We start from the raw sequence: 17,722 nt of genomic DNA, 5'->3' as shown, positions 1-17,722 counted from the left end.
CCATAATAAAAATACAACAGACATTTTGGCAAGAAGAACACCAGTTCAGTGATGAAACCTAAATGAAATCACACCTCCACTGCTGGGATACCTGAGCCACAATATTCCTGCATGGATTAATAATGTATAAGTAGCTTGAGATCTTGCAGACATGCAAGTTTGGAAATGTCAATCCTAAGGTAAAATTCTGGCTTAATTTAAACATAAAAATCTCCACTATTGAGTGGCCATTTGTGCATATCTGGGAGAATTTCCATTTAAGAGATCATTTAATATTGTGACTCAGTCTTACAAACTACAACAGTAATTTTCCTGCTGTCACTTCAGAGAATTTCATACATAAAAACCTGGTCTGTGAGCAGTCAGTAACATTATGCAAAACTTTTGTGAGCTTGCCATCTTAACTCCATTCTGGCTGTCATCGAAACCAACAGCAAAATACTCATTTACTGAGAGCAGGATTGGTCATTTGCAAAGATCAACACATTCAATGGCATTCATTCATCTCATAATCAATAGTTGTGATTCATATAAATATCAAAATTGCAGTCCAGACCATATTAATCATCTATAATGTTGTTTTTTTCTATTTACTTGTACTGTTATCTAGCTTTCATTAATTACAGGTCTTGGATTATTTCAAAAATTTTAAGTACTGTATGAATAATGAGTATGACTGTCCATTCCTGAGGCATCCATTCTCAGAGGTCATCTGTAAACTATCATCACAGTTGGAGACTGTGAGAGCTGCAAAAACACCATTTAGGATTACCTGATTCTGGAGCATGACTCAGAGCTTTTAAACTCTAGGATGTTTCCTATCCTGCTACACAGGTGGTCAGTGATATTCTGATCAGTGTTGAGGGGCAGTCTGGACACCAGGCAGCAGAGAAGAATTCTGTGCGCCTTTATCTCTGTTCTGAACTGAGGTTCTCTATGCTTTACATCCCCTCAATTTGTCTTTTCCTTATTTCCAGCACACTCCTTTCTTCTAGGATAGGCATAGACTTTTTGTCACTTTTCCAGTCTCTACAGTGGTAAATACCTATCATGTATCATAAGCAATTGCATTTTTCCTTTCACATGGTTTTCCATCAAGCCATCCTGCCATGAACTCCTATTTGTATAATGAACCCAATTATTTCATATTCATCTATTACTGTATTACGATGAATGCAAGACTGTTGCATTCTTGGGACAAGATCTGGGACACATTAGGCATACGTCATTGGCTGCCACTGTGCAAAACTACATGGCCTTTAAGAAATACCCATTTATCAAGAAGAAATCAAAAAGGGAAACCATTATCTTTTTAATGTCATTCTCACGAACAAAGAGAGTTCCTGCAGATGTGAAGTATTTAACACTGCTGGACAACAACATGAAGGCCCATCGTTAAATACATGCATAGGCTGGAGATCCTTAGAGCTGGCTACTGGGAAAAGCAGCTGTTAACAATCTCAAAGCAAGTAGCTTTTCTGCATAGAGTCAGTGGCATGTCACAGAACCTACAAGCCTTGCAGGGGTGAGGCAAATGCCATCACTCAGTAGGATCCCTTTAGACCTTCATTACCTTTGAAAAAGAAGAACTCCTTACACAGGGAATTAGTTGTGCTTCTGCCTTCGTGTCACCAGGAAATTTCTATCATTTTATGTATAGATGCTGTTTCTATAAAATTCCAGAATACGCATGTGAAACTCGAGAGGCCAAAGACCACATACTAAATTTGGGCTCCAATGAATCAGTAGGGAAGAGACTTTGCCTAGATTTTTCTTCTTGTTATTTCTATGAAAAACTCCTAGATTTTTTTGTATTTAACAGAAGTCAAAACCTTTAATTATCGTAATTTTCCTTACATGAAGAAAATTCAAAACCTACCTTGATTTTTCAGTGGTAAAGGCATAGTCTCCCTGAGTTTGCTTAAAAGGTTTTTCATTTCTCTCATATCTCTGTGGATACAACAGTTAAAAGAGAGACAATAGAACGGCAGTTGAAGACTGAATGGGGAGTGGCTCACAGTATAGCTTTATATGCTGAAATAATGGAGCAATAAATACAACAATCTTATAACAAACGTGGATAGAGCCTTCCTAAATCTTCGTTCGTGAAGCCTAGCCACGATGATGAAATACAACAATCAACTGGGCAAGCATTTGGTTTCCAAACATATATCAGAAGATGTATACCAAAAGAAAGGGCAATAGATTAATAAGGGAGCACTTTCACACTACCCTGATACTAAACTAGTTGCTTCTGATTCAAATTTATGATCTATTCTGACACTTGAGTTATTAAATGACTTGGTGGGCATGATGTGATCCCAGTGACAAAATACACAATATTCCATAAAATTATCACAAGCTGGTACTAATGTCAACTTTGTACTCCTTGTCAGCATTTTGTAGCTTATGCCATGAACGTGTTTCACTGTTTAGAAGAAAATTATAATACATGTAGCTAATCCATGATACTTCAGTCCCCTGCACATTAAATGACAATTTAAAAAACAGGGCTGTCACTCCCACCTGTCTTAGGAGGACTCGGGCATTAGTTTTTCTGAAAGGCAGATGATGAAAATATGATGAAAATATGATAACAAAATATGATAACAAAATATGATCTCCAAAGCAACCTACATATGTTTTGAATGTGGCCAGAAATTTCAAAAAGGTTCTTGTTTTACTGGTAGACAGCAGACTAGCAATTTTGTGTGCAAGCTTGCAATGTCTTAATGCTTTCAGGATTTAAAATCAATGTGGTCTTGCTTCATTCATCTACATATAAAATAGTTCTTAGAAATGAAGCCATGTGACTAGTAAAAAATCGCTCAGTTCTATTCTCCAAGTTATGTTCTCAGTAGAAAAGAACTTCGTTTTATGTAAATAAGCATGATAACCATTCAAATCTCTCATCGGATTAATATGCAAAGCCCTCGAAATAGGAATTTTTGCAAAGAAATGTTGGCCATCAAGGTTACTCTCTACTAAAGGGTCTCATTTTTGTTTTTCAACTGCATAGTTAAGAGGGTAACCTACGGATTATGTTCCTCTCCCCTCCTAAGGCTTTCACACTCAACATTATGGGCAGAAATGAACTAGATTCAGTGCTTTTGAATTAGGAACGCAGAACAGGAGTCCAGCAGATTTCAGGTACAAAATCAGAAACCACTCAAGATGAGGCAAAAGCTGCTTCGTTTAGAGAGCCTGGCCCACCAGCAATATAATTTTGCCCTCTTTTTTTGACAGTTACCTTCTGGCAATTAGCCTAATAAAGCATGTCAATCGTCTTAGCCTTTCTTTTAGAAGTTGCTCTGAATTATGTTAAATGTAACAGAAATGTTAAGAGGTTATTTGATTTACTTATACTTTCTATAGTAGCAACACTGGCTGTCAAATTAAAAAAGCCTAAATAAACCCTAGATGGAATTCTATTTTGTTCAGGAATGAAGTGCCACACATACCTTTCAGTGTTTTCAATATCTGTGGAAACCTGCCATAGATGCTGTTGAACATCTGTTGGTGATGACATGTCTTCTAAAATAGGTACTTCGGAACTCTCTTCCACTTTAATATCTAGAATCTTGGGTGGGCCACAAGGTTCTTTTCCTTTAAAATATTTAAACAAACATGTATCTCCATTATTTATTGATTAAAATGGATACTAAGATTATATCATTGATGCCTTGAGGTTGATTTTGCACAATAAAAATGGAGAGAAAGAGTACTGAATGCAAGAACTGTTCAGAAAGAGAACAGACCACACCAGAATGCTGCCATATGTTACTCTTACCGATTTCAAGGGGTTCAGTTAAACTCCAGTGGCTCACATGCAACACAAACTAGGAGCCAGAGGACAAAACAGAACAAAGTAAGTAAGGAAACTACAACACACATTCTGGAAACAACTTCAGAAACGTTGACACTAAAGAACACTGCAATCCATGTCTCCTAGTACTACAGCAATACCGAGGGAAAACAAAAGACAAATATGTGAAATTTTGTACTTTGTCATTTAAAATGACTACACAGCTGCCACCACTCACAGCTCAAATGCATTGTATTCTGAGTTTCCATGCTGATGCTTACCTAATTCATGCTCATTGTATGAAAATGAAATTCAGTGCTGAAATTGAATGGGGGCTTCATGACAGATCTTCCAGGGCTTTTGTCAGGGAGACGATGGGATAAAGGGTATGGATTGTGATAGCAGAGTATGCAAGAGAGTTAAGCATTGGTGGAATATTTTGGTATCCTTGCAAATCTCTTCTGGACTGTCTGATAGTGTTCCTCTTCTGTAGTGGCAAGTAGAGTTCTGGCATCAAGTACATTTAAAGGAAAAAATTCACATTGCAGTGCATCCCAGACAAGTTATTAAAAAGTCAAATTTTTTCCCCTGAGTTCTCTCAGGAAATGGAGTAAACAATCTCAGAAAGTAACACTAGATGTTACTTATGCTGCAGAAGACACTTGCTTCATGTTTTCATTAGTCTTTAAAGCCAGTAGGAAGCCCTTTTCCCAGCTTTCCTTCCAACTAAATTATCTAACCGAATCTAAGAGGGTGCATGAACTGATATAATAAGTTTACCCTCCATAAAAGAACGATATTCTGTGTCCTTTCTTTGCTGCTTACTTTGGCATCCCCTGCTAACTTGGGCGTTGCCAAGTCCTTCTGTGATCCACTTTAGCCCATCAAATGGTAGAAGATTACCCAAATGAAAAATAAAATGTGAAGTTTTCTGATGAAGTGGTTTAAGTCAGATCAGTCAAGAACCTTACATGTTCAAGAGCAAGTGCCAGAGGAAGATCATACGGACAGAAATAGTGGGAGTAAGCAGTAAAGGCACTGTAAGGGAGGGGAGACAGAGAGGAAGGGATCAAGACCTTCCTGTTGGTTACAAGCTACAATGCTGAATGCTGACTCAGTTGCTTGTGGAACAGCAGACTAAGCCTACTTCCCAGATTAGATGTTTTTCTCTGTATCACCCTGTAGGTATAACTTTAAATTTTCTTGTTCTTAACTGAAGCTTCTATTGTTATTTTAAGGTAGTTCTTATTGTACAGTTTTCAGTGTTCATTCATATAAGCTTCATTATTTGTTATTTTTTCCCATTACAGTAAGCCCATAACAAAATATAAAGTTACCAATATCTCACTTTTTGCTTTTTCATAAAAGAGGTTTCATGTAAAGCATCTAATTTGCCACCAATATCACAAGGCTGAAACTGGATATTAATGAATTGTCCCATTATTTTGAAGTGCAATGGTGGAACTCTGACCCGACCTTTGGCAACATACTGTCAAGAATAACCCTGTCTATAGATGCATCCTTCAGGGATGTGAAAGGTGTTTCAAAAGAAACAATAACACCAGATGAAAGCACTAGATGAAATAATAGTAAAGATTCTTTTTCACAATTTGAGAATAGAAGCACTGAGACTGAAACGTTCTTTTTGTTAGCACAAAGGCAAGCTCTTGCAGATTTAGCAGAATGAACCGCACAGATCTCTTTTCCACTGAGAATAGCTCTTTACCAGTAATTCTGTTGTATTGTGAGCAATTCAAGTCTTTCTTGAATTTCAGATCATATACTCAGTCACTTGAAAACAATTAAATAGTCAGCAAATAATAAAGGCTTTTCTTGAATAATGTATGACTCGTGCTTAACATTCCTACAACATGTCACAGCCTACAGAGAAACAAAAGCTCTTTAATCTTCTCATCCCTCCAGTAGTAGGTAAGGATATCTTTTGTAATACACACTTATGAATGGATGTAAACGCTAAATCTGACTTTCAACTTAGTCAGTGGAAAGATTTTTCAATAATTTCAGTTGCAATGATGTATTCTTCCTCTTCTTACCAGTAGTTAATCTCTTTTTTTTCCCCCTTCACTTTAAGAAGCAGAAAATACTTTGGTATGAAATTAAATTAATTCAATTAAATAATGCTGAGGATCAAACTTGAGTGAGGGTAAATAGAAGACCAGAAAATTATCAGTTCAGCAAGGTTTCATATATAACCTGTGACCACAGTGTTTTATGTGTCTTACTTGTTGTGCCTCTTACTGATTCTGTGGTGATCTCTGTCATGCTACCCTATCCACCAACTCTTAGTCATCACCTAATTTGCACAGAAACTGTGATGAATGAAAAAAATTAAAAGAAAAAAACCCTTATTATATGTCCCTTGGAGCTAGTTGGATTTCACTGCAGAGGAACTAGAAAGATCTTTGAAGGGAATATCTGCATTTAACAAAGTTGAAAGAATCCCTCTCTAAAAATGAAGGCAGCATTTGCATCAGGTTTCTAACTTAGCAACTAAGGAAAAATGTGCAAGCTATAAATCACAGCTTAAGTACATGAACAGGAGAACCTAAAAGGGGAATAGGAAAGAATTGTGTAGGAGGTAAAAAAAGTATTTGACAAATATAGTTAATAGTCTGATGGTACTTAATTCTTGACTTACACTTGGGACCTGTGGAACTTGGAGACTGTCTCACTGACTTATTATTAAAGAATACACACAATATAGCAGGTTGAACAGGTTATGGACCATAAGAATAATATATTGCTGTAACTATATATGAGCAGAGACTTATTCTTTTAAAACTCAGAATAAACAGCTACCAGTTTCACCTTGTACTTCTTTGACAATGTAGCTTTATTTTTACAGCATGTTTTGAACTCTGGAAAACACCTCCAGTTCGTTTTAATTGTCCCATCTTGCCTTTGATTTGTTATATGGGCTTGCTCTCTTCAATATTAAAGTGCTCAAATGCTGCACAGCTAGCTAACATACAATATACAATATCGTAATATACAATCTAGGGTTTAAAAAATATTTTCTGATATAAGCAATTGTATAACCCAACAAGTCAACTAGATCTGTAGATGATCCTAAGAAATTCCTGGTTTCTATTTAAACATGTACAGACATTAAACTTTGGTAGTGTGCACTTCCACAATGACACGTTATTCCATTATTATAATAATGTTTTACAGTTCCTAACAATGAAAGGAATTACTGTTGTGGATATATGAAGTAGTAAAGATTTTTTATCTGTTATGCTTGCATATTAAAAATGCAATGAAAACCTTTGACCCCAAAGTATTTGTGGCTGTGTACACAATGTATGCTGAAGTGCACTTACGAACTCTGAGGCAGTCCTTGATTTTCTCAATGTGCAACCTTGACAACCTCCATGTTAATTTTGAAAAATGATAATCACATCCAGCAGCTTCCGTGGACAGAAAGTAGGCCAACAATTTCTAAGACCTTGATAGCTACAGCAGAATTTGTTTATTTAATTAAAATTGTCAATAGGTACACATACAACATTTAAATGAATGACAACTGAATTTTGTAAATGCTTCAGAGAGGTACCTAAGTTTCTTCAGAGTATCTTATTTTCCATTAAATTCTAATTCTCAGATTCTAAATTAGCATTTTTTAGCTTAATGTCTCTTTACAATGGGGAGAAATTGATATTTATGCAGTTCTGAAGATACACCTATTAGTGTGTGAGTTACTGAGCAAGGTCTGAGGAACAGAAAGATTCTTCCTTTAGAAGAGAACCGTGTGCAATAAATACAATGTATTATACTAAACAATTAGTGTTCAAGTAGAATACGTGTATTAGTTAGCCAGGACTCTTGGGATTGTGGAAAGGAGTAACAAAATATATGATCAGGTAACCAAAAGCTTAGTAACTACAAAAATCTTGAATTAAGGATATTTGGGCATGATTCCTTGTGCCCCTTGCAAACTTTCTGAATGTTGAACTGTTGAATGATAGTATATTTTCAAAACTGGGCTTTTGTGGCGTATGTATTTTTAAAAAAATAATTCTTAAAGAGCACTTACCTCAGTTTACTTACTGTATAACTCAGCTGCAAATATTAATGTCTTTTGGCCCCACTGTGACAGTTAAATTTCAAAGAAATAACAGAATATCTGATTTTTCTAGTAAAGGTTCTATGACAGCAGTAAGTTAATCTTGCATTGTAAATATGCAAGAAATTTCTGTACAGGAAGCTTGATATACACTATACAGTAAATAAAGGAATATCTGTTCAGTAGTAAAGAAAGATAAGGAGAGATGAGAAGATCTGTGCTGTAACAGATGAAAAGACAGAGAGCTCAGCCCTCAAATTGTTGTGTTGTGTTTCATTAAGAGCATCTGTTTCCTAGTAGGGAGCACTGGCTGAGCTTCTCTTGGGAAAAGAGCATCAACCCACTGCCTTAGCTTTATCAGTTCTATAATTTGTTTGATGAATTTTGATTAAGGTATCAATACCCATAATTATTATATATAAGCTACAGGTTGCCAAGAACAGTCTGCATGTCATTCTACTTGATCCTCTGCTGGCTCCTGAGTAAGAACATAAATTAGTGAAATTTTATCAGAGACTTAAAAACCTAACAAACAACTTGTCCAACAGGTAAGAGGACTAGAAAATATTACATCCCAATAGAAAATATTATCTTCAGAAATGCTCTTCAAGATACAGCAAGAACATCAGACATACACATTTATGGATTAAACAAAGACTACAGGGGTAGTACTCTTAATACACAAGATTTTATTTTTTTAATATGGTCATTCAGATGATGAAAAACTAAAAAAGTTATATACTAGCAATATCACAATATATTTTATAATGGTGAAATTATTGTCTCTTTCCTCCCTACAGATAAATTTATGCACTTTGCCTACACTGCAGTATCGTTCTCTGTAAGTAAAGAAATTAAACAAAGGTATGGGCTCATTATACTCCTTTGAAAACTTTATGTTTTATCAGAACACAGAATAAATAGGTTGCAAAGTCATCTAGTCTAACACCTTACTGAAAGCAGAGTCAACTTGCATCAGACTGTTCAGGTTTATTTGAGTTAACAGTACTCCATGAATGGATATTTCACAGCCCCTTTTGGTGCCTGTCTAGCATACAGCTACCTTCACTGTGAAAAAATAGTTAATACAGAAATGGAATTTCCCTTATTGCATGATGTCTTTACAATACTTTTAGGTGTTGCAAATACCAGGTATTTAATACAAAAGAGCAATATTCTGTTGGCTATTTAAATTATTTGCATCCCTGTCATCATAAAATTTTTGCCTGTTATGAGTTTTTTTTCAAAGGATGTCCCAGAAGCTTGGAGCCAAGTTATGTGTTTATCTTTACATGGATACAGGACAAAAGTCACTCGGTTTAGCAATGGCAGAATAGCTACCAAGACTTTCTCTATAGCAGGTGGAGGAAAGTACTGCCAGATAGGAACTAAACTGCAACTCATCCAACTTTAGACTTCTAACAGTTTGTTGTGTAATTTAAGTTATTAATGTAGATTCTGTCCAGAAGCAAAAGGGAGAGACAAGACATGTTGGGGTTACTCAAGTCACTTCAAGTTATTTTCTTTCAGCAGTTACAGAAGATGGTTTGACAACTGTAACCAGCGCTAAGAAATGTAGTAAAATCTGTCCTAAAAAATGATGATTCATTGTGAAAGCTACTGGCATCTTGTTATACAATAGCTGTTAACTCTCTCTTCTTGTTCTATAGATTTATTTTGACTTGAAATAAATAACTGAGAAGCTCAGTTAAGCAGTTATAAACCTCTCATTCTTTCTTCCATAACAAAAATACCAAATATCCCTGGCTCAATGCAAAAAAAATACACTACAAGACCTTTCTGTGTGACAGGAAATTCACAAGGTTCATTACAAGGCCTTTCTCACAGTTCATAACAGAGTTTTGTCTTGTCTTTACCTAGTATATTCTTCTGAGATATTATCTAGGGAAAGAGTAGTTACAATCAGCACAGATACAGTCCTAATCAGCGTGTGCCATCACTGATCAATGAGGTTACTAAGTAAACTATTCAGTAAATTATCAGCATTTTTACATCTTCCTTTCAGGAGGCTAATCAAATATGAAATCATTAGAGATGCATTTTCACTGAAGTGAGGACATCTCCTCTGTGTGTAAAAATACTCTGTGAGGTAGATTTCAGTTCCAAATCTACTAACTACTTCTATAAAAGTGGGCAGCTTTTTAATGACACTTATCAGTCTTCTGTTATTGTTGTGGTTCAGTGACCCCACTGAGACTCTGCCAAATCACACACCGCTCTCTCTCTCTTCCCCTTCTCTTTCCCCTCCCTGATGAGGTGGAATGGAGTTTAGAAACCAAGGCACAAAAAGTGAAGTTCACAGACTGAAGTAAGAACAATTTACTGGAAACAGCAATGAGATAAGAAAATGGACGGGAACAGCAACAATACTATTAAGAAAAGTATGAAAAAGAGAGGGTGATTCACATGCAAAAATGCTCACCACCAACCCCAAGACAAGTGAAGTGAATGACTCCCTGCTCCCTGCTACGTTTTTTGAGCAGAAGCCACGCTCTCCTCCACATAAGCCTGAGAGTCCCTTTCCCCTACCCCTGGCAGTGACATGAGGTGGTACTGAATAACATTAAGGTCCTGATGCCTCCCAGCTATTGCAAAAAAATTAACCTTGTCCTGGCCAAAACTCAGACAACTATAAAATAGCATTGCTGGATAAATAAACAGAGATAGTAAGGAATCAGTTTAGTACTAAAACCATGCCATACAGCTCTATCAAACATTTGACCTCAAATATTATACCCAGCAAATACCTCTAATAAAATTACTAAGCTTGCCCACTGGTCTGACTAATGACAGCTAAAACTTCAGGGACTACTCTTTTTTTAAAAAAAATCAGACTTCTAAACCACAAGGACATTAGTGATACATGCCTGATAAGACACGCTTCTGCAAGAATAATGATAAACAGAAAAAGAGCCCTTTTTTAGTAGCTGAAAACCTATATATAGGTATAGTTAATTTTATAGTTTGGTGCTTGTTGTGGTTTAACACTGGCTGGCAACGAAGCCCCACAGAGCTGCTCAACTGCTCACCCCTAGTGGGATAGGGAGTCTACTGAAAGGGTAAAAGTGAGAGAACTTGTAGGTTGAGATACAGACAGTTTAATATCTCAGAAGACTCTGCTGTGCATGCAACCAAAACAAAATAAGGAATTCATTCACCACTTCCTATTGGCAGGCAGGTGTTCAGCCATCCCCAGGAAAGAAGGGCTACACCATGTGTAAGGATGACTCGGGAAGACAAATGCCATCCTTTGAATGTCCTCCCATTTCTACATTTTCCCCCCTCTTCATATGTTGAGCACAATGCCATATGATCTGGGATATCCCTTGGGTCAGTGGGGGTCAGCTGTGTCCCCTCCCAACACCTTGTGCACCCCCAGCCTTCTCACTGGTGGGTTTGAGTGAGGGGCAGAAAAGGCCTTGACAGCAAGCACTGTTCAGCAATAGCTAAAACACCTCTGTGCTATCAACCCTGTTTCCAGCACAAATCCAAAACACAGTCCCTTGCTAGCTACTGTTGATAAAGTTAACTCTACCCCAGCCAAAACAGTGCTTTGTCTTTCATGAGTACCCAGATTGCTGTAAAATATTGGGTTTTTTTTCAAAATCAGCATCTGAATATTTGTGCAATTCAATACCTTTCCGATGAAACTGCAGTGATCCTAGCAGACATATGGACTTCAGCATTTCTGTTGTGTACATTTCTAAGCAGCACTGCAACTGGATGTATAGCCTACAGATTTCAGGATGAATTTCACCATCTTCTGGGCTGCAGCAAAAGAGAATAATTTAGTTAGGAAAGAGACTAGAAGTATGCAAGGGTCATCAAATCCACTTACCTACTGATGCAAGCAACACATCAGAATCTGCTTCACAAACTATTAAGTGGTTTCTACTGAATTGTATTTACAAACAATTCTTTAGATCTATAAAGCTCTAGGCTTAACACAGCTAAAGCTGGATTGTCTTCAGTAAGATTACATGTCCTTATTGTCTCCTCTGCATATTTTCGGAAAAGTGGTAAATAAGTGACTATTTTCTCCTCTTTCAAAGCTTTGGATAAGTATTTCCTGTGAGACTGAAGCATTCTTTTGCCATCCAGTTTCAGTTACCCTTGGTCTTGACACAGACACAAGAGACACCAGGGCCACTTTAACAGCCAAGATTAGAAATTCTGGATCAGGCATAATCAATCTACTTTGAAGACACTCTCATCAGAAACAAGTCAGTTTTAGTTCTATATATTCTGCCTGAATTTGTTTCCCCCCCATGTTTAAATCAGTAGTTATGTGATACTGCACTGTGAGGAGAATGGGATGCACAAGACTTTTTTTTCAGAGAAGTAGTAACAATCTTGAAAACAAAAATAGAAACCAAGAGTAATTGTACCCCTCCAATTAATTGCTCAGGAAACTAAGAAAATGATTTACCCAGATCCAGGAACCAATTCTCATGCCTGGTTGTAAAATCAGACATTAGATATCAATTTTGTAGGCTGGGTATGCTACACGAGTACAAACACTCTTTATTATAAACTATTCTGTAGAACTGTTTTGGTAAGTGCTAATGAAGTGATTTAGCCAGTAATCCCTGATAATTAGGTTTTCAACGCTCATTGTGAAGATACCTTCAATAGGGCAGTAAGCAGTTAAGATTGACTGGGATTTCAGAGATTTCATTTTCAGACATTCTTACTACTCATTTCCTACATAGTGATGCTAAATGGCAATACACCCCTCAAAACTAACTTTTATAATAACTAGAGGAACCTACTTTTCTAACTATGCTGAACCTAAAGGTACTTCTGAATACTACTGCTAAAAAATAAAAAAAAAAATTCAGCACACTTACAGAATTCTAGCCTACAAATAATATAAAGGAAGCTTTCAAAATAAAAAGATTGCAAACATTCTTTAAAGTGATTGCATTTCCTGTGGTTAAACCTACACTTCAAAAGATTCCCCTATATATGAAATAAAAGTAGATGTGAGCATTTCCTAACAGGAACCAAAGGAACTTATCTGATAATTTATTTGCAGCAACACTAGATTGGGCTGATATGGTCAAATAATTTCTTAATACCAATCTAGGCCAAAGGCTTTGAGACCTACAGCAGACAATGTTTATTTACACTAGTGAAACGGGTTCTTTCTGACATAAGAGATCATTATTTATACCTAGATCCAGGGTCCAGCCAAAATGATCAACATAATATATATTTATAATACATTATAATATGTGGACTGTTGGAGGCTTTTACTATCCTGATTTGTCCTACCTTTTACCTTACAGATAAGATTTTTTATACACTTTTGTATCAAATATGCTTAAATTTTCAATGAACATTACTCCCAAGTTCAGTATCATGAATTGCAGTAGACAATGATACAGCTGTTTCCCCCCTCCACCCAATTGTTTCCATCACTTACTGTTGCAGCCTTTTTCTCAATAAGCACATATACAGTAATTTCCTTTGAGCTGTCCTTACCAATACAGGGATTACAAAAAACGTAAGGAGTGTAGAATCACATTTGTTTTCCATCCTCAAGATCCAGGTCCAAAATTTTGGTCATCAAACTTATTGCTTACTTCATGTAACACCTAAGTCCTGGAGCCCCTCAAATATACACACAAGCACATTCCGTTTCTGTCTGAGTTTCCTCGATGCCCAAACTATTTTTTTGAGAGCAGGGTTTCTTCTGTCCTGAAGCCATTGATTTGCCTATTCAACCTGAAGGTGATTCCTCCATGTTCTTGTGCAAAGTGGAGCCTACAAAAAATTATAGCCACCTTGGATGGTTATGATGACCTTTTTCTCCTCAGTGATGAGTACTCTTTCTGAAAGGGAGATGCAGTTATACTCCACTATCTCATGCAAGTCACGCTGAATCTGTCTAGTTCTTGTGAGAGCTAGTATTATTTAACCACAAGTCTATCACTAAGAGGAGTAATCACTACATTGATAATTTCCTTGTAGCAGATTTAGATAAAATTGGATTATGGCTGTCCTGTTTTTCACTGCACTATTTAAAATGTTAGAAATACTCAGATCTTTTAGAAGTCATGGCTATTACAGGAACTCAGTTTGCAATGTTTATTTACAATTTGCAATGTTCCTTTCTAGCTGTCACTGGCAAAAAGATTTCAGGATCTGCATGCCTCATATGACTATCAAATTCCTAAGAAGCAAAAATGGTGAAAACTTTTAGAACTTTTTTACTCTTAGTGACAGAATTTTTAATTGTGCAGACTAAGGCAGCAGCAATTATATATAAGATGCTCATGAGCCAATTCAAATTTTTCAGTGGCTTCCTATTTACAAATGAGCTGGAAGAGTATTCAAAAGCACAATAATACATATTTTTTTGCTCTTGTAAATCTAATGTCTTTTTCTTGCAAAGTACATTTATGAATAGAGTAAAGTAAGACGTAGACACTTTGATGATATATGCATGTTCTGACCCATTCTTGTTTTCTCGAGAATATGGAGCATCTGTAATTGGACTGCAGGCAAAATGTTTCTCTAAATTGCAAATCCAGAGTAACAGCAGTGACACCCAAGAAAAATATTTTTAATTATGAAAACTTTACACAAAGAGAATTATTTCCAGGCCAGTACCCTCACTGATTGTCTCAAACTATTTAATTAGTATCTAATTACAATAATGACCACAAGAATTCCTTTAGCTTGCAACCAAACAATTTTCTCCTATGCATGTATATAGGCCTCATTTTCATGCTGATGTGAATGCATATAAAGATTTCTTTCACAATCCCTGAATTCTGTGTACAGGGCTTAAAATTTCTCTTTAAAGTGCTATAAATTTCAATTCTCCATATTTCTAATTCTGTATGTTCAATGTCATGTCATGAGAAATGCTGAATGGGGGACTGGTACAGACATAACTTTCAGAATGCTGGTTATGATATGTTTATTATTAACTAATACTAATTAGCTATATACCGAATTAATATTTATTTACAAGTGCTCGCTTTGGCAGCACATATACTAAAAAAATTTATTTACAAAGAGAAGTTCAAGCAAACTGATAATATCACCCCTCTCATCCCCCACAGTCAGCTGCTTCAGTTAGTTTGGCTGATTTCTTTATTAAGACCAGTAAAGATTTTCAAGAGTAATCCCATATAACAGAATCTTATACAGTACTGTGCTAAATCGTGTTCTCAACAGAGCTGTTTAATAGCTTATGTGCAGGTGGGCATATGATAGCTAGCACAGCACTGACCACCTGCACCTGAGACAAAGAGTAGCACCTCACCATCGGCTTCCAAGCACAGCTGCCACAGGACTGTGAACAGGAATTGTACTCACTTCCCACATCCACTGTGGAACAGAAATTTTCTTGCTTTTCCCTATCCACTCAGGTAAAATGAAGAGTTACTGGTAATTTTCAAAGGATTTGGATACACAGGTTGTGGCTTCTTGGAAATACTTCATCTGACAGGGAAGTGCTGCTGCCTTTCCTAAGAATGCAGAGAACGGCCCATGTAGGAAGGGACCAAAGACAGAATTTATGGAATTTCATGGCTCTGAGAAAGCCTCCTCACTTGCCAGTGAAGCAGCAAGAGACATGTCTGCATACATAAGAAGGGTGATCGGTGAGATGGGTGCACGTGTTATGCAAATGTTTTGCATGCAGGCTGAAGTCTATAGGCCCATGCAAAGCTGCCACATTGCTTAAGACCGTCAGGTGTAACTCCTGGCTGATCTTCACGAGAGTACAGTAGGCTTTGATTTTCACACTGAACTAAGAGAACACGTTCCTTCCCACAAAGATTTTTTTTTGTTTTTAAGACTTAAAAACTTTATTAAAGACAGATAGATAGGCAGCTTATTACTACCAAAAATGACGTGTTCCACCACAAGGTCTGTAGGATTACTTATTTGACTTAGGAACACTTGCTGATATCTAGGTAAAACAAGCAGATAATTTGGCTCTGATTTTCCTTTTTGCTCTCTCTGCTAAATTATGTTGATAGTTGTATATAAAATACTTTCAAATATCCTGTCTCTTCCTTACTAGAAATTTCTGTAGTTGTCACATGAGTACCATACTCATCAGGGTGCCATAAAAGGCAGAAGTCCTTATTGAAAGATGTGAACACTACTCAGTTTATGAGAAATTCATACTGCTGTGTGAGCCCTACTTCTGTAGATTGAGAGCTCTGATATCTACAGGTATTAAAGTAGTTACAAAAGTGAAAACGCTGTTTTGTTCCTTTATATAACAGTAGCTTACGTTATGCAGTTTACCACACTGCTATTAAAAGTATAATTTTTTGTAAAAATAAATAAATCTATAACATTACATTCTCACATTTTGACCATTAGTAAAATAGACGGCTTTCTTTCTGTAAAATCCTACATTTAAAGATCAGGTCATGTTGGTCAAATGAAGATGTTTACAAAGCACTGACAAGAAGTGGAATTTCCTTTTTATTTTCCTAAGCAGATATTTAAAATAAAACCTATAGGGGGAGCTCTTACACCAACCATATAGTACCCAATATCGTTAAGAGAGCTGAATGTAGTTATTTTGATAATTATTTTAAAATACAAGAATAAAAAGAATAAACATTATTAAAATGCTCCTTCCTAAATGCAAAGGTAAAGAGCGAATATTTTTCCCCCAAAATACTTGACACATGATTTTATTGTACTGCCAAAATGTTGGTTACAATTAAGAAAATACCTTCAGATTTTTCTGAATTTCCACAGGTGTCCAGCATTTACAGTTCCATTAAAATGTGTGAAACTTAAAGACAATAAAACTGAAAAAACAATTATAGTCTAATTCTGAATTTAACGTCATAATTTTAGTCACACATTTACAACAGAGCAGTATTTTACTTTTACTATAAACAACATGAAAAATATATATATTGATGATCTCTGGTTAAAAGAGTAGTGATGTTACATGAGGGGTTTGATACATCTTTTTGTAAAAGCATTGTTTAGACAAATTCTATGCTTAACTCTAAGGAAAAGTATTAATAGTTCTAAAATACGATGAGCTGAAAGAACTATCTAGACATATAATGAAGAGTGTTTGTCTTTAAAAGCCAAAGGAAAATTAATTAATCAAATTCTGCCTTATGCTCCATATATGTATCTCTTATGAAAAAGAATGCAAATTGCCTTGATGAGCTGTGGGAAATCACTGTCCACAAATATAACCCTGTAGATTGTACTTTAATTTAGTATCAAAAACACTTGCAGTTTAGAAACACACAGCAGCTAAAAAGATGATCTGGGAACAAGACCTACCTCAGACATATGGAGCTTCTGTTGCAATGAAAAATGTGACAAATACTGCAGAGAAGATACACTTAACTGAGCACAAGGAACCCCTCTGATTATGGCTCAGGTGCAACAACCTACTAAACCTGCCTCTGCTTTTGTATCCTAAATAGATTGTTTATTTCTTTATCACGTAACTACGCAGCTTTGAAGGCAACAGAAGACTGGCTGATGCATTTTGAATATAGGCAGAAAGTCATCCAACAATGTTTTCTTCAAAACAATTATTAGGAAAACATTCTTATTTATGTTCCTTCCATTTGTTGGGGTTATTTTAAACGTACACAAACTGCTGTCAGCTTCAGTGTCGTGTGTTGTTTTTTTGTTCTCTACTAATGCAATACTGTCATACAACCTCTATGCCACACCCCAGTCCAGGCAGGCAAAAAGCAGGGCTCTTTCTTTCTAGTAGAACCGTAAATGATTGCAATGTTGTTTTTATTAAATCAGATTGTTGTTTTGAAGCAGTTACAATTGCACTCTCAACA

At 36.2% G+C, this 17,722-nt stretch overlaps 2 protein-coding genes across 3 annotated transcripts in view; both read right to left on the bottom strand.

The window, feature by feature from the left end:
* CWC27 (CWC27 spliceosome associated protein homolog) overlaps positions 1–5,024 on the bottom strand; it is a 125,616-nt gene extending 120,592 nt beyond the window's left edge. Inside the window, exons 1-2 of the mRNA XM_017811215.1 lie at positions 5,020–5,024; positions 2,360–2,368 (exon numbers count right to left, since the gene is read on the bottom strand). The gene's annotated coding sequence lies outside the window, so the exon portion shown is untranslated. The remainder of the gene's footprint in view (positions 1–2,359; positions 2,369–5,019) is intronic.
* Positions 1–17,722, bottom strand: part of RGS7BP (regulator of G-protein signaling 7 binding protein) — a 37,001-nt gene that overhangs the window by 1,344 nt on the left and 17,935 nt on the right. Inside the window, exons 3-5 of one of the 2 annotated variants that reach the window (XM_017811216.1) lie at positions 11,551–11,681; positions 3,462–3,606; positions 1,880–1,950 (exon numbers count right to left, since the gene is read on the bottom strand). In XM_017811216.1, coding sequence (XP_017666705.1) covers positions 1,880–1,950; positions 3,462–3,606; positions 11,551–11,681 — 347 coding nt within the window. Of the gene's footprint in view, positions 1–1,875; positions 1,951–3,461; positions 3,607–11,550; positions 11,682–17,722 lie in introns of those variants that run through there. The other variant, XM_017811217.1, reaches the window with a different exon arrangement.

This window comes from Lepidothrix coronata, unplaced genomic scaffold, assembly GCF_001604755.1.
Source record: "Lepidothrix coronata isolate B3197 unplaced genomic scaffold, Lepidothrix_coronata-1.0 Scaffold31, whole genome shotgun sequence".
NCBI lineage: Eukaryota > Metazoa > Chordata > Aves > Passeriformes > Pipridae > Lepidothrix > Lepidothrix coronata.
The sequence above is the reverse complement of the archived record's forward strand: the minus strand, read 5'-3'. Positions and strand labels throughout refer to the sequence as shown.